We start from the raw sequence: 24,585 nt of genomic DNA on the forward strand, positions 1-24,585 counted from the left end.
GCGCGGCCCCGGTCTCGCGCGGCCCCGCGGGGCGGCGGCGGCGGCCATGGCGGCGGCGCGCTTCGACTCCTCGGACCGCTCGGCCTGGTACGTGGGCCCGCTGTCGCGGCAGGAGGCGCAGGGCCGGCTGCAGGGCCAGAGGCACGGCGTCTTCCTGGTGCGCGACTCGTCCACCTGCCCCGGGGACTACGTGCTGTCCGTGTCGGAGAACTCGCGCGTGTCGCACTACATCATCAACTCGCTGCCCAACCGGCGCTTCAAGATCGGCGACCAGGAGTTCGAGCACCTGCCGGCGCTGCTCGAGTTTTACAAGATCCACTACCTGGACACGACCACGCTGCTCGAGCCCGCGCCCAGGTACGGGGGGGGGGGCTTTGTGCGGCCGCTTCCTCGGGCCGAGTCCGGGCGCGGTGACCTTGGGCAGGGCCGGATCCCCCCTGACTGAACGGGCAGGGCCGGGCCGAACCGCGGAGCCGCCGTTAGTGAGGGAGCGGCCCCGCCCGCCCCGGGAGGGGCTGGAGGAGGGAAAGAGCCGAGGGTCCGGGTGGACCCGGTCCCTGTGACCTTGGATAAGTCATTGCCCGGGGCAGACCCAGGGAGACCCCGCGGGAAGGGGAAGCCTGGAAGTGAGGGGGTGGGGCCGCGGCCGGGAGGTCAGTGGTCCCGAAGGGAGCCTGGGGGGGGCAGGGTCCGAGGGGAGCTGGGGGGGCGGAAGGAGGGAGGAGTGCCGTAGTCCCGGCCCCCTTGGAGCCCCTGGAGGTTGGGCTTTGGGGCAGGGAGGGGGCCCTGGGGATGGCCAACCAGCTCGGGTCACTTTGGGGGAGGCAGCTTCCATTGAAGCAGGAGGTTCGGAAAAGTGAGGGGGGAGACCTGGGGGGTCTTGTGGAGAAGATCGCCCTGGGCAGGGAGGGCCCGGGCGTGTTGGGAGCGGGTCAGCCTCGGTGAGCAGCAAACAAGGGGTCCGAGCCGCTGGGGGGGGGTCCGGCCCCGCACTCAGAACAGGCTGGAGGACCATCGGCGCTGGGAGGCCCCTTCTCTGCTCCTCGGCTTCCCTCGGTTTTTGGAAATGAGAGAGAGCCCGCCCGCCCAGGTCATCCTGGGAGATCCTCCGGGCCCAGGGCATTGTGGGAGCCGCTGCCGGCCTCCAGGCTCCGAGAACTTCCCTGACCTTCCTTTGTTGAAGGTGGAGGGGCCGGGGCCCTGGGCTGGGAAACATTCCCCCTCCGGCCCCGGGCTCTGTGCCCCACCGGGCCGGAGTGGTGTTTGCCAGGGGGAGGTCTCCCAGTCCTGGCTGGTCCTGCTTCATGGAGCCCCTCACAGCGGCCAGGCCCGGCCCGGGAGGAGGCCGGAGGGCCCGGGGTCCGGCCCTGTCTGGGACCGCCCTGGCCTCCGGTTCCGCTCCTCCATGCGGAGGTCAGCCGGCTCCGGGGCCTCTGGGAGCAGGAACCTCAGGCCCCCAGGCCCGGCCCTCAACCTCAGTTTCCTCCGGGGTCACATGGGTTAAGATGGGTAAAGCTCCCTGTGCCAGCTGTTGCGCTCGTCATTGCCAGGGGGACAGTGAGGGGGGGTCCCGGGGCTGCTAGTTCCGTGGTTCGGTCGGGCTCTAAGCGGGACCTTCAGGGCTGCAGGAGCTGGAGCCTGGCTCAGCCCCTCCCCCGAGTTATGCTCGGGATAGAAACGCTGACAATTCCCATTGGCGGGGTGCTCGTCGGCTTAACGAAACCCATTTCTTCCCGTCAGCCCCAAGCTGTGGGGAGCGTCCAGGGACGTGCCAGGCGTTGGGGGCCGGGGGCCGACGGCTTTGTGAGGGACCCCCGGTGACGGAGCTCGCCGCCTCTGCGTCCCTGCCAGCTGTTCCAGGCTGGAGCTTGTGTCACCTCGCACCTGGGGCGGGACCCGACAGAAAGGAGACTGAGCCCGGCCGGCCTGAGCAGGAGAGCGCTACCCGGGGGGGCTGAGTCTCCGCCGGGGGGGGGGGGGGGGGGGGGGGGGGGGGGGGGCTGGCTTGTCCCAGGGACGGCTAGGGGCGTCCTCCTCATTCCTCCTAGCCGTGGCCTCTGCAGCCCCTGCTCTTTGGGGACAGTTGTCCCTGAGTCTTCTCTGGACTAAAACAGCGCAGGTTCACTCAGGGAGACCCCAGGACCCCAAGAATGAGGGAGCCCCGTGTTGTGTCTCTGTGTCTGGGGGATGAAGCAGGATTCTCGGGAGAGCTCGGATCGCTTTGCTCTTACAGATTTCCGGGAGGCCCTGGTCGCAGAGCTCAGTTTGGGTGCAGTGTGAGGGCTCCTCTCCCCCCCCCCCCCCCCCCAGCTCGTTCAGTCAGGCTGCGGCCTTGGGTCAGGCCCTCTGTGGGGGGGAGCCCAGGGCTGGGGCATGGGGACAGAGAGAGGAGACGCCCGCCCTCGGAGAGCTTCTGCACTTACCCCGGCCGGGAACGAGGACATAAAGCATTAGGGGAGGCCACCCTAGGACCCGGGGAGAAGGCTTCCTTGCAGAGCTCGTGGTGCCGCTGGATTTGGAAGGAAATGAGGAATCCTGGGAAACGGGGCTCCTTATAAGTGGTGGGGAGAGGAGGCCGAGGCCACCGCAGGCAGGACGAAGGCCAGTCTGCTGAGGAGGGGACAAGCTGCAGAGTTAGGTGCGTCTTGGCTGGAAAAGGCTTTAAAGGGCCAAGAGTTGTGCATTTGGAAGGCAGGCGGGAGCCACGGGGGTGAATGGTCTGAGGAAAGTCCCCGAGAGCTGGAGGGAGAGAGACCGCCCAGGGAGGGGTTCTAAACTCTGCTTCTGGGATCCAGCAGCTGGTACTTGTGGCACAGTCAGGCCACGCCGGCTCCACTTTGAACCTGTACGGAAAGCTGCCAGAGAGGCTGATGGTACGCCATGATTACGGCCACGAGGAGAAGGGGGGACCGGGCGAGTTCTGGGACGGCTGAGACGCTTGGACCCGGTGTCTGAATAAGCCCTCTCCAAGGGCAGCAGATGGTGTGGACCTCAGGCCAGGCTGGATGCCTCGAAATTCCAGCTTAATCTGACAAAAGATCATGAGATTTAATCCGTAGCCGTGTAGGAGGGAGCCCGTTCCTGTTCCAGGGCCAGACGCTGCTCAGGTAGTATAGGAGACCCCGATGCTGCCCCACCAGAGGGAGAGTCGCACCTTTGATAGCCGGGGAGCTCTTAGGAAATCTGGGTCGAGGCCATTCTGGAGGTCCCGTGGCCTGTGCAGACATTAAGGGCCCACAGCTCTGGATGGTGATGCCATCCTGTCTTGTTCCGTGTTATCAGTGATTTGGACAATGAGAGAAAAAGGCCCATTTTTGTGGGAGTTTTAGGACTGGAACAGATTTAACATGGGAGATTGGGAGACATAGGAGAGAAGGGGAAGGAAATGATCCCAACAGGCTGGATCCAGTGCAATGAGCCTGCCCCACAGAGGGGGGCGCGGTTCTGGTGAGAATAACAGGGATTTTGGTGAACCTGAGCTCGAGGATTATCATTTCAGGAGAGCCAGAGTTGGTCTCATTCAAAATAGGTGGGCCGTCATCCGGGCCCGCGGGCTGCAAAGGCCTGCCGAGCAAGGGCCTCGGGATGTCTGGGGAGCCATCCAGGGCCCGGGCTCCCCACTCCTCCTTCCCCCCTGTCCAAGCTGTTGTTGCCAAGGCCTGCGTCTCCGGTGTCTCCCTTTCCTCCAAGGTGACCCCCACCCTCGGAGCAGGCCTTCTGGCCCCTTGTCTCCCCTGGGCTTGTCCAGGAAGACTTCCCCACTCCCCTCTGAATCCTTGCCCGTTTACCCTGAAGTGTGTTTGCTTTTTGTCTCCCCAGCACTCAGCCTAGGGCTTGGCATGCAGTCGGTGCTTAATTAGTGTTTGTGTCCCGGCTCCCAACCCAGCCACGCTAGTCCCCTCAGAAACCAGCTTCCGAGCCTTAGATGGGCAGTCATCGGTCCCACGGGCCTAGCACTGCTTTTAGCGTGAGGACGCGTGCAAATATGGGGTTTGTTCCTCCTCTAAGAAATGGGAGAGAAAAATGGGTTTTAAGAGGTCACATTTAACGACCACGGTTTAAGGCTTCCAAGCATGGTTTGGAGATGGTAGATGAAGTTGGTGTGAGGGACGGCAGCGGGGAGAGCGGAAGTCTGGGAAAGTGACGGGATTCAGCCAAATAGTGGATGGAGTTTGATGCTGGAGCCAGAGAGGAGCCACTGTTGGAGGTGTTGGAGCACGGGGTGACCTTCGGACCCAGCCTGTAGGTAAATAAGGCCCTTGGGCCCCTGGGGGGGTGGACCTTTGGCAGAGCAGGCCAGCTCAGAGGCGGGGAGGGCCCGGCAGGGTGGCCTGGGAATGGAGGGAGCCAAGCAGAGAAGTGCTACTTGGGAGGAGGCTTTGACCTGGCCGTCTCAGGGTTCCCTTAGCGGACACTAGGAAGGCCTTCCAGCTCGAGTCCCTGAAAGGCGACGGGAGGCACTGAGGCCCTGGCCTGAGCTGGGACTCGGCATACCCAGGGGTCTTCCACAGCGCCCAAACGTTGGCAGAGCCTTCGGGAGGCGAGCTCTGGGGCAGGAGGGATCTGGCAAAAGCCCCTTGGCCCTGAGGCCTGCCTGAGATGGGGGCCTTTGGTAAATAGTGAATGGTGCTGGGGATGGGGGCAGTGGTTGGACTTAGAAGGACCACTGGGCAGTTCTCTGGCTCTGGGTCCCTGCCCTTGGTGGGCAGCTCCTCGTCTCCTCAGATGTGCTGACCTCCGACCTTAGACAGGTAGGAGGGGGTGGGGCCCCAGTCTGTGATCCCAATGGTCTCTTCCCATCATTTTAATTGGATTCAAGTCCAGAGCCCCAGAGAACCGGCCTAAGGAGAAGTGGGAATTGGGGCAGTCTTCTTGTAGGAGGCGGCACTTGAGCGGAAGGAGGGGGGCCCCTCTTAGTGCCTGGGTGATGACCGGGGCAGGGAAAGGGCACATGCACCAGCTGGGGAGATGATGGGATTGGTGTGGTGGGCAGCCGCGGGGTGCTGAAGGGCCCCCCCTGCTCATGGCTCCACGTTCCCTGCTTGGCCCTCTAGGGTACCCTGCCCAAGGGCGGAGGGTGATCTTGCAGACTTTAAAAGTGAGCGCCTTCTCCGCCTAAGCAGACACAAGATCACGCTGCATTTCTCTGCTCTTTTTAAGTTGGGGGCGGCAGCTGCAGCCAGATCTGGCCTTGTGCCCCAAGTGAAGGACACTGCTTATAATTTTAAGTAGGAGAAAGCTACATTTACAAAAGCAGTTTGGTGCCCCTTGTTGTCACAGAGAGCTCCCACCCTTTCTCCTTTGGGACTCTGCACCCGTTCTTCCATAAGCCAGCCGCACACCCATCTGGAGCGGGGGGCGCGGGGCCTTCCTGGCTCCCCCTGACTCTCACAGGTCTTGGCGGAGTGCAGAGCCTGTCTGTCCATCTGGTTGCCCCGGATCTCGCCACCTGGCAAGCCCCTCTTTTCCTCTCCGAGCCCATTCTTTCTCTGTCTTGTGCGACGCCTCATACTGTCACCGCCTTTCAGTGCCTGCACTCTCAGGAGGCGCAGGGCCTGGGGAAACCCCCGGGGGCCGTTAAAAGACGCGCTTTCCTAGTCGGGGACACCGTCATTTGTGGGCTCCGGAGATTTGCAGTAATGTTGCCTCACCGAACAAAGATGCGACTGTGACTTTGTAAGAAGGGAGCTGTCTCCTGGCAACCGGAGGGGTCCAGCGTTGCCGTGGGAGATAGGAGAGAGCCAGCGCCCAAGCTTTCATGGAGTGCTCCCTCTGTGCCCGCCATGCCCCCCAGCTAAGGCTAGGGCTTAGCTGAGGTAGTGTGAGGGGCCGTGTCATGATGTCCAGTTTTACAGTCTTGGTCCTTTACACGGGGCTCCGGTTGGCGAATCCCAGCTGCTCATCTGGGCCAAGCTTTCCCTTGCAAACGTTGCCCTGGCCTTGTTCTGTCTGAGGTCAACGGGTCAGCAACTGGACAGGGCTTTGGGGAGCTCAGTTCAGCCCTGGGCTATCCCGGGAGAGCTGATTGGTGGGCCACGGGGGCTCGGAAGGGTCGCGGAGGGGGGAGCCCGGACATTCAGGGCTGACTGCAAGTGGGCAGGTGGGCTTGGCTTCCCAGATATCTCCTTCACTGATTCTGGCCTGGCTTTTCCACAGAAGTTCCTGCTAAGGCCGGGCAGTCCACCCATACCAATAGGTTGGAACTTTGGGGCAATCCTGATGCTTTTTCTAATAAGCATTTTTTCCTCCCATTAAAACAAGAAAATAAAACCCTCCGGACAAACATGAACAGTCAAGCAAACAGATACCCAGAGCGGCTGCGACCGAGCCAGGTGGCTTGGCCGGTGGGACGCCAGGCCCAGAATCAGCACGCCTCATCTCCTGAGTTCAAGTCTAGTCTGGGACACTGTGAGCCCCCGTGGGGGGGAGGGGGGGAGGGAGTGTTGGGACGGTCCCCTGTAGTGGAGGTGACTTCTCCTAGTAAAGAACAGGCTGAGGAAGCTCCTGAGGACCGGGATGAGCCCAAGGGACCCTCCGGGGCAGGAGGGAGGCAAAGCTGGAGCCCCGGGGACGAAAGCAGCTTTGGCGTTTTTATTTTGTGGGGCTTGGAAGCTTTGCCTTTGCGGTTGTCAGAATTTTATACACTGATTTATAGTTAGTTAATTTCTTATTTAATTAGGAAACTTGAGTGCATTTTTTTCAAGTTTGTGATTCCTGGGTTCATCGTCCAGGATGTAACAAAGTTTACCACAGCGTGTGAGTTGGAAGGGGCCATCGTGGTGGGCAGGGCCAGCCCGCTGCCTCATCTGCCCGAGCCCAGAGAGGGAGGGAGCCGGGCCCTGGGCTCGCGCTTGGCTGGAGCGGGGCGGGCTCCCTCCTGGAACTTAAGTCCGGCTCTCTCCACCGGGCCTCTTTAGGCCGGGCTCATCCTCCCCGTACATGAGGCCTGCCTTCCCTTCCAAGGCAGCACGTGGATCTGCATGGCCACCCCCCCAGTCCCGTTACATCACAGAGGTCTCGGCTGCCGGGCCGTGGGATCCTGGGGGGCTGCCTCTTCGGGGCCCGCGGAGTCCTCGTCCGGCCCGGCTTCCCCTGCCTGCAGCCCAGGACCTTGCTGTGGCGGCTTGTTGGAGGCAGCCTGTCGTAGCCTGTCGAGGAATGTCCGCTGGAATGTGCTGACCGCACAGGAGATTTTCTGAGACAGTTAACCTCTTGCAGGCTCGTTTGTTCTTTTAAGAACCAGTTACACTTTTTTATTTTTGCGCCCCCTTTGAATTGAAACATACCTCCTAGTTTCCATTCATGTAGTGCCTCGGAGCCCCACGGTTCTGAGGCAGGTAGGAGGGCGCGCTTCCCATTCTCCCAAAGTCCTCGGCAACTCTCTGGAGCAAGCGGTGCTGGGCCATAGCCCCTCTTCCTCAGAGCAAACGGTCCTCGGGTCCGTGCTGGGTACCAGGACCCAGATGGTCCTGCGTGAGCGTTGGAGCTTCCGTCATTGCCGCCCCCTTTTTCTCCCACCCAGCCTGTGGCATGTTGTAATGGAGGGGCAGTAAGCTGGAGCCCTTGGCGCTTAGCCTCTGCAGCAGATTGGGGGGTTGGCAGCAGGGGAGACAGGAAAGCAAAGGGGGTGGGCTTCAGCCAGCAGGCAAGTGCCGGGCCCCGGCATGATGGTGCCTCAGTTATTATTATATATCATATATTGTTATTATAAAGCTCAGTTAGCTTTGGGAGAGGACGTTTCTCTTGAAATTTTTACTTTTACTCTAAACCTAAATTAAATTCCAGATATTTCTCAACTTTGTGACCCTCAGCAAGTCCCTATTTAAATATCTGAAAAGCTGCCATGCTTTCTGACTGCTTCTGAGGCATCTTAAAAGCAAAACTGCCTCAATAAACCACTTTGCTTTCTTGTTTTCTCTTCCGTTTCTCTTCCCCTCTTTCCCCCCCATCTCCACCAGCCTTGTAACAATATAGATCCTCTCTGTATCTCTTTGAGTCCAGGACCTCTCCGTGGGGGCTGGGGAGCAGGCTTGGTCATCTCTCCTCTGCTTCTGGTCTCACAGCTTTCCCATTGGTGGAAATTGTTCTAGAGCTCGCTGGGACTGAAGGGACAGGCCGTCAGGGGCCGTTTTGTTGGGGCCTCCAAGGACCTCGAGGGTGGAATTGGAGCCATCATCTGAGTCTTGTGGAAAGCCTCAGCCCCTGAAGGTTTTTGAATGGAGATGGCCTCTCACAGCCTTTCTCTGCTGTCTCTCCCTTGTACCCGGCTCACTTCTCCCTCCCCTGCACTTTTCTGCTCATTCGGTGCTTTGTCCGGCTTGGCTGTTGACCGCGTGGCCTTGGCCAAGCCTTGCTCTTCTAAGGGAGGCATGCTTCCCCAGGCCTCCGAATAATGTTTTTTAAATGCACAAAACAGGATTGCAAAAGGAGCCACTGGTTTTGAAGTCCCGTTATTAGTCCCGTTATTAGAGTATTTTACGAGTTACTAGCCTGCTGCCCTGTCAAGAGCCCAGAACTTCCAGGCTGGGTTCAGTGCTTCCCGCAGGCTTAAAAAGCCTGACCTGTTACGGATTGGGCTCAGCTCTCCTCTCAGCAAAATGGGTGGGATTTCGGCTTTCTCAGTTGTTTTGGTCACCCCCCCCTTCCCCCCAAGGTACACCGCTGTGGACAATGACGGCCATTTTCAGTACCTGGAGCACTTGAGGAGGCAGGAAGGCCAGGGGTTCAGATAATAAACCACAGCTGCTGGCCTTTGATTGGGGGTTGGGGGCTGTCCTTCTGCCTGAAGGGGAGCTAATAGTTGGATCCCCCCACCCCCCGCCCCCTATCAGTCATTCCCCAGGTAGAGTCAAATGCTCATGAGAGTTAGCTCCTCACCTTCTGTTGTAATACTCTAGGTCTTTCAAAAAAACATACTCCTAATTTTCAGATGTTCCAAAGACTTCACAAGGAGAACGAATTGAAAGGGCCCTGGAGGATGGGAGAGATGGGGAGCCTTGTTGGCAGTGGGCACAGTGACCCCTTTTTGTATTTGATTGATTGATTGTGGAAGCTCGGGCTGAGCTATATTTGGTCCCACCTGCCCCTTCGTCTATCTTCTTAGCGGCCTACTTAAAGATTGGCCCAATTAAGAGTTTTTAAATAGGGCTTTCTGAAGAGCAACTTGACATCGTTGATGGTGGGGTTATAATTAATCTGGTGACAAAGCCAAAATAATGGAACCAATTATCAGTTTAAGCCCCATTTAAAATTGGAAAATTAGTATTTGACCTGAAAGACCTTGAAGTTTCAGTCGAGGTAGCATTTAGCTCCTTACGAGGCTAAGGCCTTCATATGGTTCCAGTTATCTCTTTATTGTCTCCACTTAAAGAGTTGGGGTTCGAGCCCTCCCTCTGCGCTGTAAAACATTTTGTAAACAGTATTAGCTTTCTTCTGACTTCTTTTGTTTGAGAAATCTATAACTGAGTCTCGTGGGCCTGGCATCTATTTTGTGGGGAGGATATTCTCGGGGGTTACGATTCCCACAGCACTTTGCCTCAGAGTCTGAGGGGTGCCATCATTCACCCGGGAGATGGGCCGTCCGTGGCTTTCTCTGGGGCCTTGGCTGAATTTCAGGGAGTCCTAGGGATACTCTCCCCGAGAGATCGAGCCTTTCCTTTTGTGAGTGTGGGCTGCAGGCTTTGCTGGGGGGGGGGGGCATCCTTAGGCTTTCAGATCGGGCACACAAAAGCGCCCACGCCTGTTCCATGGTCCCTGAGAGTCTGCTGACTGACTGAAAAAAGGGAATTGAAAGTAAGAGAGCATAGGATTCCGGCCAAGGGAGGCTGGGAAGGGTCTCTTCTTTGGTAGGAGAGAAGCCGAGGCTGCTCCCTTGTACAGACTGACCGGGAGTGGCAGGGGGCTGAGGCCGGCAGAGCAGGGCTGGGATACCTCCTTGGTCCAGGGCAGGATCCTTGGCTCTCCGGCCCAGCATCTTCCCCTTCTACAAAATGAGGAAGCAGAGGAGCTCCTTTCTCGGGGCCTGTCCGCTCTCACGTCCTCCTTCTGTAAAAAATGTAGTGACTCCTAGGGAGGAGAGTCGGGGTCTAACCCGTGGCCTGGTCCGATGGCAGGAGCGATTTCCTCACTTTGAGCTCTGCGGAAACCCCCGGAGGAAGTCGCTCCCACCGCAGTGGTCTCCGGGCGGCCCTTCTGTTAGCAAGCCTCTTTCACTCTATTTCTGTCTGTCCGTCCTCTTGCCTGGATGAAGCGCACTTTGTTTACCTTCCTCCTGACTTTGTCAGACTCGCGTCCTTCAGGCCCCATTCCCCATCCATCCCTTCTGCGAAGCTTTTCCTGCCCGTCCCCAGCTGTATTGATGTCTCCCCTTCTGGAGAACTTACTGCTCTACAAGAGATCTCTGAATCGCTCCTTGCTACACCTGGCAGATACAGAGGAAGTAGACAACAAGACACCTGTTAAATCAGTGAAACACTTTGGTTTTTTTTTTTTTTGTTTTGTTTTGTTTTTCTAAGAATTTTTTTTCCCCACAGTATATATGCATGAGTAATTTTTTTTATAACATTATCCCTTGTATTCATTTTTCCAGATTTTCCCCTCCCTCCCTCCACTCCCTCCCCCGATGACAGGCAATCCCATACATTTTACATGTGTTACAGTATAACCTAGATACAATATATGTGTGTAAATCCCATTTTCTTGTTGCACAGTAAGTATTAGATTCCGAAGGTAGAAGTAACCTGGGTAGAGAGACAGTAGTGCTAACAGTTTACATTCACTGATGAAACACTTTGTAAAAACTGGCTCCTGATCTTACGGCGAGCTAGAGTGCAGAGGGGGATGTTGAGAAGGGTGAAAGATCTGGAGCTCCTGCTGTGCGGGGGTGGGTAGAAAGAACTGGGCCAAGAAAAGTCTCAATGGGAACAGGAAAGCTTTCGCGAAGTAATTTGGAGGAGGGAACAGGCGGTTCTCTTTGATTTTGTTTGCTTTTTGCTGAGGCATTTGGGGTTAAGCGACTTGCCCAGGGTCACCCAGAGATTAAGAGTTACCGGTCTGAGGCCACATTTGATTGACTTTGCGGCTGGTGTTCTCTCCGCCGCATCAGGTAGCTGCCCCTTCTCTCTGACTTGGGAGAGCAGCAAGGGGAGATTGCAGAGGGGCAGATCGAGACTTCACTTTCCAACAGTTAGAACCGTCCAGAAATGGGCCGGTTACCCCGAAGGTGGCGGGGTACCTCTGCCTTTCCGGGAGGGCTGTGGGGTTCCTCTGGTTATTATTCTGTGCTTGGGGGAATTAGACAACCTTTCGTGATGCCGTTCAGGTGAAGGACACTGCCTTGGGTCTGGGTAGTGCTGTTTGAGGGAGAAACATCATCTCTGCTCCTGGGAAGCAGGTCACTCAGAGCCCCACATAGCTGGTAACCAAGTCTTTCTGAAATATATGTAATATAAATATATAAATTTAGGGTTAGGGTTATATATATATATATATATATAGCTAACTTTTCTATAAAGCTGACCGTGTGCTAAGCGCTTCACAAAAACCTCATTTGAGCTGTACAACCACCTGGCCATGTAGGGGCAGTTACTGAACCCATTTCACCACTGAGGAAACTGAGATAAACTGGTAGAGTGACTTGCTCAGGGGTCACCCAGCGGGTAAGAAAGTGTCTGGGGCCAGATTTGGATTCGGGTCCTGAGACCTGCACCACTGCCTCATACCCTTCGCTAATGGCCAGTCGGCCTACTCCAGGAAAGGGGCGCCTGTGTGTGCTGGGAGGGGGGCGATGGAGGGTGCTTCCGAAGCAGAAGTCGCTTCCTTTGGAGCCGGGTCAATTCATTTTCAGTGTCAAGCCCGAGTTTTTCCATGGAAGGGAGATCACTGGGGAGTCCCGGGGACTGAAATGCTTTTTGACCTTGAAGGAAGTCTCCCAGACTCTCTGGCCCTCAGTTTCTCCAAGCCATTCATAGCATTTTTCTTGGAGTCACACTCGGTTCTGTTTGGTTTTGCTTCAGGTATCCAAGCCCGCCGATGGGCTCTGCCTCAGCACCCAACCTGCCTCCCACAGAAGAAAATGTGGAATACGTGCGGACTCTGTATGAATTTTCTGGGAATGACCCCGAAGACCTGGCCTTCAAGAAGGGCGAGATCCTGGCCATCGTAGAGAAGCCCGAGGAGCAGTGGTGGAGTGCGCGCAACAAGGATGGGCAGGTGGGGATGATTCCTGTGCCTTACGTAGAAAAGCTGGTGAGGTCTTCCCCCCACGGGAAGCACGGAAACCGCAATTCCAACAGTTATGGGATCCCCGAACCCGCTCACGCCTATGCCCAGCCTCAGACGGCCAATCCTCTGCCAGCGGTCTCCAGTCCTCCGGGGGCAGTGATGAGCCCCCTGCCCTCCACCCAGAATGGACCTGTCTTTGCAAAAGCAATTCAGAAGAGAGTCCCGTGCGCCTATGACAAGACTGCCTTGGCCTTAGAGGTAAAGCCATCAGCAGGGGTGGGGTGGGGGGGTGGGGGGTGTCTGTATGTCTCGGTGTTTTAGTCTAAGGTTAGCCCTGCAAAGTGTTGATCACTCAGTGAAGCTTTAAGCAGAGATGGGAACCCAAGATCCCCGGCATTTACCTTTCTCTCCTTCCCGCAATTTCCTGGTCTTCTCCGTTGAATCTGTTGGGAATTTTCCTGACGTCATCTTATGGCATTCTTGGGACTTTATTTCTTTTGATTATTTAAGGAACTCTCCCAACAGCTTGGCCTTGTTGGGTCACTTGCTGAGCTTTTTCTTTCTTTTTTCCTCAATAGGATTTTATTAATTTTTAGTATTTATTTTTGTAAATTCTAAATTCTTTTCTCCCTCCCTCCCTTACCTTCCCCCTTTCCAAGGCCACAAGAAATCTGATGTAAGTTATACGTGTACAATCGTTCTAAATATTATTCTGTATTTCATACATTGTGCAAGAAAAATTGGAACAAAGAAGGAAAAAACCTTGAGAAAGAAAAAATAGCAGGGAAAAGTGAAATTTGTATGCTTCAGTCCACATTCAGCCTTCATAGTTCTCCTCAGGATGTGGGTCATATTCCTGGGAAATCTTTTTATTGACACTTGATCAAGGGTTAATGGGCAATGGATTGTGCGACCTTGGGGGGGTCATTTAATTAAAATCTCTGAGCGTCAGCTTCCTCCTCTGAAATAAAGAATGAGGGGTTAGTCTTGGGTGATTGGTTTAAGAACTGAAGTTGAGCCAGTCATGGAGGTGAGGGGCCGCTGTGAGAGGCAGCGCGGGGTCACCGTGAGGAGAGCTTGGTCCGTGAAGGGCTTCAGACTCCCACGGGAGCAGCGGGTGGGCTGCTGGGTGAGAGGAGGAGCCCCAGGGTCCGCTGAGAAGGGGTTGGGAAGTCACGTGTCTGACTTAGCAGCCCAGAAGAGAATCTGGGTGGCTGAAGCCCTTGACCACTGGACCCCTGCTGGGGTGACTGCCGGGTCAGAGGTTGCCGTGTTTGCTCCAGAAGGGTAGAGAAGAGAGGATCAGGGCGGGTCCCGTAGTGTCTTTGGCCAGCTCAGGAAAGGAGGGGGCCCTTGGGCCTGAGTGTGAACTGCCGCCGCCCCAACGATTTTATCTGGAATCTCAGAGAAGAGGCGCTCAACACTTCCCCCTGCCTGCGGCCTTCTGGAGGCCCCGGGGCTCCGAACTGGACAGTCCCTCTGAGGGCGTTCTCTGCCTCTTGTCCACAGCGGAGAATTCGGGGGGAGACACGGGAAGGAGGCCGGCTCGATGGCAGAGGCCACTGGCCATGAAATGGAGTGGGGGGGGGGGAGCTTTCACTGGCATGGGAGACTCCCTGCCTCCAGTGTGGACTCCAGGGGAAAGTTTGGCCTGAAGACTTGGTAGTGATTTACCTCTGTTAGCCTCACCCCATTTCTCTGTAATTCTCTGGGTACTAGCACGAGAAACCTATTAACTGAAAGGAGGCTAAGGGAGCCCTTGAGGGACTTGGGCCTGGAAGGAAAGCGAGTTTGATGGAAGGGGGCTGGGGGGGCAGATGAGCCTGCAGTAATGCAGCCCTGAGGGAGACACAGGGCTTGGGGGATAATGTGGGACTAAAGTGCACTGGAGCCCTGGTGGGGTAATTGGGGGCCGGTGCACTGGGGTGAGCAGTGTGGACCTCTTGCCTTCATCTGCTGCAGGTGACGTCGCTGCTCGCTTCCAGAGAAGCAGCGAGCAGACTCTGGCTGTGCTCCTGGGAGGGGGCAGTTAGGTTACTGGAAAAATGGGAAGTGGGGGGGAGGGCAGGGCATACCCCAGGTGACCCTTCTGGAAGCGATTCCAGCAGTGGCGTCATCGGATTCGTTTTCCCGAAGGGTTGGCAAAGGCCGCGGTATTTGAAGCTGACTGCCCCAGCTGTTTGTGGGAGTGCGGCCAGCCGGTCCAGGAATGCCCCGGGGCCAGTCGGGCAGGGAAATGTGTGTGTGTTGGCAGTGCCCCAGACCCTTCGGGGGGGGCTGCGGAGAAACACCGAGCAGGGACAGGCTCCTGGGGCATCAAATCCTGACAGCAAGAGGCTCCCAGCTTGGGGGGTCGAAGATCTTGGGGGCTGGGGGACTGTCTGTGGAGCCCGGGCATCTGCTGCCTCCAGCCTGGGAGGAGCCAGAACTGCAGGGAGCGCACACGGCTCCCAGCGGCCTCTGCCGAGTCACCAGAGGCCAGCTGCAACCTCAGGTTCTGTGCTGCAGGGAGAAGCGAGAGCCCGCTCTAGGTTCTAGGGGTGCTTAGAGCCCTCTTCCACTCCCAAGCAAACTTTAGGGGATGGGGGGGCAGGGATGATTTCTAGCTGCAAGTCCTGTACGCTTTGCAGTTTCGCTGGCTCTGTCTCGTGCTGTCCATGTGCATGTGTGTACACACACACACACATTAACACACGTGTACTCTAGAGTGTACCAGCCCCTCCGTGACATGGTACAGGTATGTGCAGCGGTCTGTCGTGGGAGTCTCTGCCTCTGGAGGCAGAGTGGCCCTGACCTTGCCACCGAGCTCTCCCCACCGCCTCAGAGGCTGCTCTTGGACTCTTCATGACATCCGTTCCTGGCTCTGGCGAGAGGTGGAGCTTTCTGTCCGGGGGGGGGCACTTCACTTGGGCTCGCTGTCCCACCTCTCTCTCCTCCTGCCGCCTGCCACTTCCTTTTCTTCCTCTGATTTTAACTCCCCTGGCAGCTTAATTTGGTCTCTTCCTGGAGGACTTTGTCTCCTGCCCCCAACTCCACACAGGTGACCGTGATTGTGCCCATTGGGACTTCCTCCAAAGCCTGCAGAGCAAGCGTGAGCATGCCCGTCGGACCAGCCGCAGGGCCTGTGGGTGCTGGTCTGACCCGGCACATGCTTCCGAGGGGCAGAAGGTCACACGTGGGGTGGGATGGGACCGTTGGAGCCATTATCTCCGTGACTTTGGCCACTATCAAAGGGGAAACGCAGGCCTGTTTGAGGTCACGTTGGTGCTGAAGTAAAGGTCAAGTCTAGAGTCAGGGAGGGGGATGCTAGGTTTGTATGTTATAGTTCATGGGGAAACAGCCGGAAGCTCTGGCCCTTCAAGCTTCTGCTTGGTCTCCTTTGTGGATTCTTCTCTTAAGAAGTTTGACTCCCCTATAGGAAAAACCAAGTTGATGAGCAGCTGTTGGTCAGAGGGCGGTGTCCCACTGAGAACCTGTCTGGGACACGCAGTGCGAACAGACTCAAATAGAGCTGGGGAGGCATCTTGTGGGAGCAGGGGAGAAAGACAAGAGGACGAGACAGCGAGTGGCAGGGGCCCTGGCAGCTTCGGTAGGGAACAAGGTGTCAGCCAGCTAAGCGAGTCCGTCAGGTGAGGGAGGAGCCCGGTATGCTAGTAGCCAAACAAAGCTCCCATTGAAGCTGGCCCGGGTCACCTGGGAGGTGATGCCTTGGGAGGGAGCCGAGATCGAGGCAGGGTGCCCGTACTGATGGCGTGGCAGAGCCCACGGGAGAAGATGAAAGGCCACGAAGGAAGGAACGGCTTCTCCTCAGCTCGGCACAGAGAACTGGGATCCATAGGAGCAGCAGCAGGTGGAGAAGGAGGCAGCGCTTATTTTTAGGGCTGACATTTCAGGGCAGACAAGGCCGGGCAGCCCTCCTTTTGTCTGAGATGGGGTTTGTCTTGCCTGCGTGGCTGGCTGGCTCTGGTGAACGGGAGCAGAATGGTCTAAGGAGAAGGGAAGCAATGTCTGCCCAGGGGTGCTGGGAAGAGGCTCCGCTGGTTCAGAGGCCTCCCCGGCAGCAAGGGCCCTGGTCAGGCTCCCCTTTGCACTGCCCCTGCTTTCTCACATCGCGGCCTGCTCATTCTGATGTTTGCTGTGGGTCTTCTGGAAAACCCATTCTTTTTGTCCCCAGGACAAAAATGCGAGCTCCCCGACCTGCTCGTGAGGGCTTCCTCGACTGCCTTTGCCCCGTCCGTTCACAGGCACATGCCTGGCGTGGATTCCCAAGCTCGTCATTTCTTGTCCACACTTCCTGAACTAGTCTCTTCTTTCAGGGTCCTCTTCCTGCATTAAGCCTTCCCTTAAGACGGTTTGTTTTCATGGAGCAGACACTGTTCCACCATGTCCCCCGTGCAGATTTGTCTCGAACCAGAGCAGGAACGCACCCCTTTAAGGTGGCTCGTTTGTCATTGTTTACCTAGTCCATTTCTGCCTCTGCTCTCTTCCCTCTGTATCTCTTTATACAAGTCTTTCATTGTTTCTCTGAATTATTCCGCCGCGTTACTTCTTGTGCCTTGTAATATTCCTTCATGTTCACAGACTCTCCGTTTTGCTTATTCATTCTCCATCCATTGGACATGTTTTATTTTCATGTCACAAATGATAGTGTGCTGCTGATAGAAACATTTGTGATCCTCCCTGTTGGGAGGGTGGGGGCTGTCTGGTCAAAATATATGTTAAAACCAACATCTGTATACATATTTATACAATAATCTTGCTGCACAAGAAAAATCAGATCAAAAAGGAAAAGTGAGATGCCCTGTTGGGATCCACGCTCAGTTCCCACAGTCTCTCTGGGTGTAGACAGCTCTCTCCACCACAAGATCATTGGAACTGGCCTGAATTGTCTCATTGTGGAGAAGAGCCACATCCATCAGAATTGATCATCGTATTATCTTGTTGCCATCACACATTTTAAGAATGAATAATAACCAGTTCATCATTTGGGGAATGGATGAACGAGGCATGATGGAGTACTGTTGTGGTCATAAGAAATGACTGGGCGGGGTGGGGTTGTTCCAAAAAAAAAAACAAGACTTTTATGAACTATTAGAGTGAAGTGAGAAAAACCGGGAGATCCTTGTGCAATTGCAGCTGTGCACAAGATCATTGCTGTGATGATGACCAAATGTGAAGGCTGGACTACTCTCATTAGCACAGTGATCCAAGACAATTCCAAAGGACTCCCCCCACCCCAGGCAATTGGAGTTAAGTGACAAGGGATCACACAATCAGGAAGTGTTAAGTGTTTGAGGTCAGATTTGAACTCGGGTCCTCCTGACTTCAGGACTGATGCTTTATCCCCTGGGCCATCTAGTGTTCCCCCCCTTCCCCCATTCAGTTTTTTTCTGCTGATCTATGATATAGTCACAATGTGTGCTGGAGTTCTTTTGGTAATAAGCAATCAAAGAAGCCATGCCAGGGGTAGGGCAAGGATTTGAGCGATGCCGATTCTACACAAAAGTCCTATTATTTTCCTTTTTTTATTAGGAATTCCACACTTCAACAAAGATGAGAATTTCCCCAAAGAACTTCGAAAAACTATTGTGTATAAAACCAAAAATCTGTTATATAAAAACATGGTGCCCATCTCCTCTGGGAATCCTTCAGAACTTCATTCTACTCTCTTCCATGTACTTTAAAATGTTTGTTTGACATGTTTTTAATTTTTCAGCCCTGCCTTCTTCACACACACCCCACCCCACTCCCATCCTTCCTTTGTAACAAATAAGTAGAGTCAAGCAAAGTAAATTCACATCTACCACATAGGTAAAAATATTAGAACTCACTTAATCCTCACCTAAGTCAAATAGGAAGGTTCTATTTTTGTGTTATGTGAAAGCCTAACAGTAATAAGCAGCTCTTTAATAATATTTTTTTTTCAAAATAATTATTTTAATTTAAAAAGTTTTTATCTTTTATAGATTCCTAATGTTCAGTAAAAATTTGATGAAGACGATCTAGTTGCTCGCTTTTGATTTGCCCTTACTTGTATTTTCTTTATTGCCCTCTTCTTTCTACTTAATTCTTTTCTCGAAATTGTTCTGTGTTAGGTTCTTTACTAAGTGCTAAGTCGGTACTTAACAATTCTCTGGTTCCACCCTTTAAGGGGAGTTTTACTCCTTTGAGCGTCTGGGGAGGAGCTTAATGTTTAAAAGGAGCAACTTCATTGGTAGAAGTAATTTTCCCAGAAACCCCTGAGTTATTCCACGCCCATTCTCTGGGAGGATAAAAGAAGCAACATAGAGCAAGGGGGAGGAGTCTCTGCTCTAGGTCAGAGTTGGTGACTCTCTACAGGAAGAAGAATCTGGCCAAGAGATTGAGTTGAGACAGCAGACCTCCTCCCAGAGAGCAATCGGCAGTCTCTGGAGACAACAGAACTTTACAGTTCTGGAATCAGTATTGTTGAAATATGCTTTCCTTACTCAGCTCTCAGGTGATATTTTGAACTTCTTGTAAAATGATGTGTTCTGGTCTTCCTTGTCTCAACTGAGGGTAGGACTTGGGTCAGATTAAATCCAAGTATCCTTTGGGCCCTGTAGGTAGGAGGCACTTAATAGAATAAGAGTTGAACTAGAGTAGGAGATTGTAACTTTATATTAGTTGTCTTTTATTGAAGAGAAAATGCTAATGCTCCCTTTCTCCTTTTCAAATAGGTGGGTGACATTGTGAAAGTGACAAGAATGAACATCAATGGTCAGTGGGAAGGAGAAGTCAATGGCCGCAAAGGGCTCTTCCCTTTCACACACGTCAAGATCATTGACCCTCAAAATCCAGATGAAAACGAGTGATTCCTGTTACCCACCGTATGCTGCTGCTGCTCCTGCTTCATGTTCTGGCTCTCATTAGTAGCATCCTCTGAAATGGGATTCCATTGTCTCTCACAGGCAAGCTAGGGAGCCTGGCCCAGCTCTCCGGCTTGCTTCCGTTCGGTGGTCTTTTCTACACATCTGGAATGCACACAGCTGGCAGCCTTCGGGCATCGTATCATCGCTGGATTGCCTCAGACTTAGCCAATTGTAGGACCTTTTTGGAGCTTAGCTGGAAGGGGGGGAAAAAAGACATTGAGGAGGAAATGTTTCCCTCATTTGGATGCTCTCTTGGCTTCAGCCCATCAAATTCAGCTGAAGAAAGAAAGCATTTGGCAGTTATACTTGAACTTGGTGCATAACTTGCCCTCCAACTTGGTGTGCCATCTTCATCTTGTTGAGAGGAGAAATCATGGAACTAGAAGTTGAGAGAATTCTGTCCTATCACAATAAAAACCGAATTGGGACTTGGAAAAAGAATCATTGAATTGTGTATTCTGAACAGTTATAAATTATGAGTTTTCTCAATACAGGGGATTCTGCTTGCCTCTGAGCTTCGAAGGTGAAGTTTCTTTGATTTAAAGAAAGAACTACATTGAAGCCAAGGCCCATCTTTATGTCATGTCTTCATTGTTGTAAATGGTAGCCTGTTTTGCCATGCGGTAAACAAACAAACAAACAAAAACATTATATTTAATTCCAACTTTCCAAGTGTTGTAAACGGTAGAAAACAAATTTCAAGGAGAGATACGTCCTTTTACTTCTCCCCAATGAAACTATCTTGAATCTGCAAGTATATACACACACACACACACACACACACACAGCCATTTCTTTTTTTTTGGTCTGCTTTCAATGAATGCCCATTTTAAAGGTGAACCAGCAAAAACTTCCCTAAGGGAGATTGTTCTCTGAGCCTAGGAGTTGGATCCATCTCTGTGGAAAGTGAGCAATCTCTTTGCCCTTTGAGAGGCTGGAGAGAGCAGTCAAGCTCCAGGCTGTCTCTAGATTGCATTATCATCAGCTGGAGATACCCAGAGTTTGGGCTCCTCTTGGGCAGACTCAAGGGATCCAGGAAAAGCAGGGTACTAGTTGGCTAGACCTACCAGTAGAGCTTTTGTAATGCAGGATAATCTTGTTAGATTTTTTTAAAAGCCCCTTGATTACACATGGCAATAGGAAAAGGCAAATAGGAGACTTGGGAAATTTTAACACACTTACAGAAATTCAAACTTTTAATATTATTTTCTGCCAGATATTAGGAAAAGGAAAGGCAGAGATTCAAACAGAAAATCAGCACTGACTATAAACCTGGAAAGAGCCCCTTAATTAGTGCATTTGGTCTTTTGGTCTGCCCTTCCTGCTGACTTATTTTTTTAGTCTTTATATATTTGCAATTTAGAATGTGTTCTGTGTTTTTGAGCCAAAGCTCATAGACTCTTGGATTGTTACAACTGGAAGAGATGCAGCATAGAATTCCTCACCACAAAACAAGCTCAGTTTGATAGCTGAGGAGACTGAGGTCCAGGAGGGAGGGTTGAAGCCCAGAAGCCAGCTCTGCTTCCCCTTGCGCCGCACGTAGGACAGAAGAGGTGGCTGCCCAACAGCCGGGTCCAGCACGGTTGGGCTCACAAGCATCGCGAAATTCACGAAGAAACTTGAACAATAAAATTGAGAAACTTGAGCCGATCAGAGTTGGCCTGGGTTTCTCCAGCCGGTGATTAGTCCCCATAGGCTGTGTGTGCAATGACCTACTACAAAAATGCCTTCTCTTCAGCCAACATTTCCACAACTACTTGAAGCTATTTATCAATCTGTCCTACTGAAAACACGCCCGTTCTGGTTCCCCTCCTGCCAAAAGCCAAGGTCCAGCACGGTGTTCGCCTCAAACGGCCCCAGGATCAGCCTTGAATCCACTCGATCTTTTGTGCATTCACTGTCGGACTTGCCCCCGGTCACACCTTCCAAAGAGAGCTGTTCCTCCTGGCCCCGGTGATCTGTGAAGGGGGAAAGTCCGCCTGGTTTCTGAAAGACACAAAGGGCTCCCTGGGCTGCGTCTGACTCCATTTCGCAGAGAGTCCCTCGGTCCTCCCGAGGAGTCGGAGCTTGCTTGCACGCCCGATGTAGATGCGTTTTCCTTTGACTTGCTCTTCCTAGTCATCTTCTTGTTCTGTGTGGGTTGATGTAGGTCACCAAGCAATAGATCAGAAAATGTTGGAGAGCAAGGGGCTAACTCCCGTATTTATTCTTTACACTAAAATGCACAGATCCCCCAAGGGGGTACACGGTTCTAGTGCTGCCGAGGATGTTCCGGAGCCCGGGAAGCGTAATCCAGGATTCATGAAGAGACTGAGCAGAGTCCTAGAGACCAGGACTCTTAGAACTGAAATGGACTGGGGAGAGCTCTGCTCTGTTCTGGGATTTGTTGCCAAGCCCTGGGGATTGAGTCTCGCCTCAGCTGCTCTCCAACTAGGTCACTGGAGGCAAGTCCTCTCCCCTGTCTGGGACTGGATGCCTTTTAGTGTCCCTTCCAACTCCTAAATTGCTCCGAGCCTATGAGCTTAAGTCACCGCCACATTCTGCAGAAGAAGGGGTGTGAGAGAAGTTCAGAAGGGACAGGCCCCACGAGAGCCTCCCGTGGCCCGGCCCCATTCTGTGCCCTCCCCCCTCAGCTCGCAGACACGGCTCCCCAATGGCCCTGTCTGCTGTGAATCTGTTCTCTGCCCTAGGAGGATTGCATGTGCTCCGTGGGCAAGCATTTCCCTTTGAGCTGCTGCTTGTGCTGCTTGCTACCCTCCCTGCTTTGTCGCCCTGATCTCTGGGTGTTCCGTGAGCCATCACTGTGGTTCCATCGGGACTTAGCAGTCCCGAGGCTTTGGATTCGATGCACTGTTAAAGGGCTCACGTGCCACCCCTTGTTCTTTTGTCATTTGTGGACTGAGAGGGAGCTCCTGGGCCTTTGAGCTTCAGCCAGATCCTTGGTCCAAGTTGACGAGGTAGGTGATGTCACTCGACTTGGGTCATTAGCCCCATGTGCCTGTCTTTGTGCTTCTGGCTTGGTCTCAAAGGGAGACTACCCATGCCCCTGGCTCCCTGGGCCGGTGCTTGGCCACTCACACTGCTTGGGAGGAGCCCAGGGATAGTGTGGATCCCGGGGCCTCTGACCCGAAGCTGCTCAGCTGCGTCTGGGAAAGGAGACAGCTGTGGAGTTTGGTTTTCACGCAGCCTTGCCAACTAACGCTGAGGAGCACGGGGCCCCGGGACTAGGGCGTTCTGTGGTGCCGGCCTCAGGCGCCCAACTTTTTCCTCAGCAGATGAGGTCCCTCTGCATGAGGGACGGCTGCTCGGCTTCCGAGACGGGCGTCACTGTGCTTTCCAGCCCCCAACGGGACAGATGATGAATGACTCTTTCAACCTGTAACTTAAAAATCATGAACTTCAGGCAATAATATTTTCTGTGTAAGCTTTTAAAATTATTTTTGGGGGATCATAGCTTGTTTTATTTTGTGCTATAAAATTAACAGTATTAAATGACTTCTATTCTTAGAATACATCGAGTGTCTTTTCTTAACAGATTAGTGCCTTTTTTATTTTCCTACTCCATCGATTCCATAGTACTGGGCCCAACATCAAAGCCAGTGTTTTCAGTGGCCTGTTTGTACACTGTCTGAATAAACCTTGCATCAACTCAAGGCACTTTGGGTTTGTTTTGCTCATTTTAATGTCCTCACTGATTTCTTGAGGTTCCTGGATATACATGCACCACACACTCTTCCGTGGAGGCTGCAAAGAGTGCAGGGCTACCTTATGCTAATACAGGGGTGGTGAGGCCCTAAGATTTCCAGCCTCATGGCAGCGTCAGCTGCCCTCACTTCCCAGATCTGGTGAGTGGGCAAAGGATGGAGCTGAACAGGGAGACCAGAGCACTCACTGGAGCCAAGGTTTCCAGCACTCTCCGTTTCCTCTATCAGCCCCACACTTTCACCTGGATTTCATCCCACATTGGACATGCTGAAACATTAAACACAGGCCATGCTTTCGGTGTTTTTTTTTTTCTTTTAAATAGCACGTAGTTGAAAAAAAAAAAAAATAAATAGCACGTAGTTGAAAATAATAAAAAGCAAAAATAGTTTTTAACTATTATTTTTGCAAAACCGTGGGTTCCAAATGTTTCTCCCTGTTTCCCCCTTCCCTTTCTCCTACATCCAATACAGATTACATGTGCATTTCTATACATTTCCATATTCACCATGCTGCATAAGAAAAATCGGATCAAAAGGGAAAAAGAACACTAGAAAAATAACAAGCACACCAACAACCAGAAAGGTAAAAATACGATGCTTCAATTCACATTCAGTCTCCTTGGCTCTCTCTGGGTGCAGATGACTCAAATTGCCCTGAACAACCTCATTGCTGAAAAGAGCCAGGTCCATCACATTGATCATCATATAATCTTATAACTGAGTACAGTGTTCTCCCTGCTCACTTAAGTCGGCATCGGTTCTTGTAGGTCTCTCCAGGCCTTTGTAAACTCAAACTCCTTAACATTTTTTATAGAACAATAATACTCCATGACATTCATAGTCCATGACTTACTCAGCCATTCCCCACCTGATAGGTGTCCACCCAATTTCCAACTGTTCCTTGCTACATTTTTGCACCCATGGGTCCTTTAACCTCTCAATGAAAAGATACTGCTGGATCAAAGGTTTCTCACATTCCCTCCAACATTTATCAATGTCTTTTCCTGTTAGTCAATCTCTCAGGCTGCTTTGTAAACTGAAACTCGATTGTTTCCTTTCCCAGGGGTCTCCATACTTCCTGCCCCCATTCTCTGCTGGCGTAGCCTGTTTATAGTGCCAAATGGATCTTCATCATTGCTTTGGCAAGAACCTCCTTGCTTCCCATTGCTTATGTTCTTCCCCCTTGACAAAGTAGGTCGAGCTCTGAACTTGAGAGAGGAGGGTTTTGTGCTCTTCATCATACACATGGATGAATTTGAGGGAGTCACTAGCTTCAACTTTGCTGCTTTTGTAAAAGGGAGGGGCTGATACTTAGAATTCGAAGAGATCAGATGAGGAATGAATGGGATTTTGTAAACCACAAAGTGCCCCTTGAGCATATATGGAAGTAGAGTTGGATCAAGTCCCAGCTACTCCAGAGGGGAATCAGGAGCCAGCCCCGACCAAGGGTGCCTCCTGGAACACTTTGACTTGTACCATTCCCACACCTGGAGGGCCCTCCACCGTCCAAAGTACTGCCAGACTTAGGAGGGTTCATGAAATTAAGGAAAATACCAGCCCCCGTTTGTTACATTCTCATTTCATGCTCACAACCACACCGTGACGAGCAAAATTGGTAGTTCAGTCTGGAAATGAGAGGCGACAATGACCCCAGCTCGGTGAGGGCTGAGACTGCCGGACTCCCAGTGATATTTCCAGCTCATTGGCTATCTTGGGAAATGGCTTTAGCCTTCTGCAAACCCCCGAAGCTTTTCCAGGACACGGTCTCA

At 53.1% G+C, this 24,585-nt stretch overlaps 1 protein-coding gene across 1 annotated transcript; it reads left to right on the forward strand.

The window, feature by feature from the left end:
- Nucleotides 1-22,624, forward strand: CRKL (CRK like proto-oncogene, adaptor protein). Its single transcript, XM_074292372.1, has 3 exons — nucleotides 1-357; nucleotides 12,015-12,480; nucleotides 18,921-22,624. Exons 1-3 carry the CDS (start codon nucleotides 47-49, stop codon nucleotides 19,053-19,055), a joined length of 912 nt encoding a protein of 303 aa, XP_074148473.1. The 5' UTR covers nucleotides 1-46; the 3' UTR covers nucleotides 19,056-22,624.
- Nucleotides 22,625-24,585: the final 1,961 nt, after the last annotated feature.

The sequence above is a fragment of the Sminthopsis crassicaudata genome, chromosome 1 (genome assembly GCF_048593235.1).
Source record: "Sminthopsis crassicaudata isolate SCR6 chromosome 1, ASM4859323v1, whole genome shotgun sequence".
NCBI classification, from domain to species: Eukaryota; Metazoa; Chordata; class Mammalia; order Dasyuromorphia; family Dasyuridae; genus Sminthopsis; species Sminthopsis crassicaudata.

What these genes read in the sequence shown, in the direction of transcription:
- CRKL (XM_074292372.1), top strand. Translation starts at nt 47, where the DNA reads ATGGCGGCGGCGCGCTTCGACTCCTCGGACCGCTCGGCCTGGTACGTG. An exon ending in CTGCTCGAGCCCGCGCCCAG is followed by an intron (nt 358 to 12,014) that starts GTACGGGGGGGG and finishes GTTTTGCTTCAG; the next exon opens with GTATCCAAGCCCGCCGATGG. An exon ending in AGACTGCCTTGGCCTTAGAG is followed by an intron (nt 12,481 to 18,920) that starts GTAAAGCCATCA and finishes CTTTTCAAATAG; the next exon opens with GTGGGTGACATTGTGAAAGT.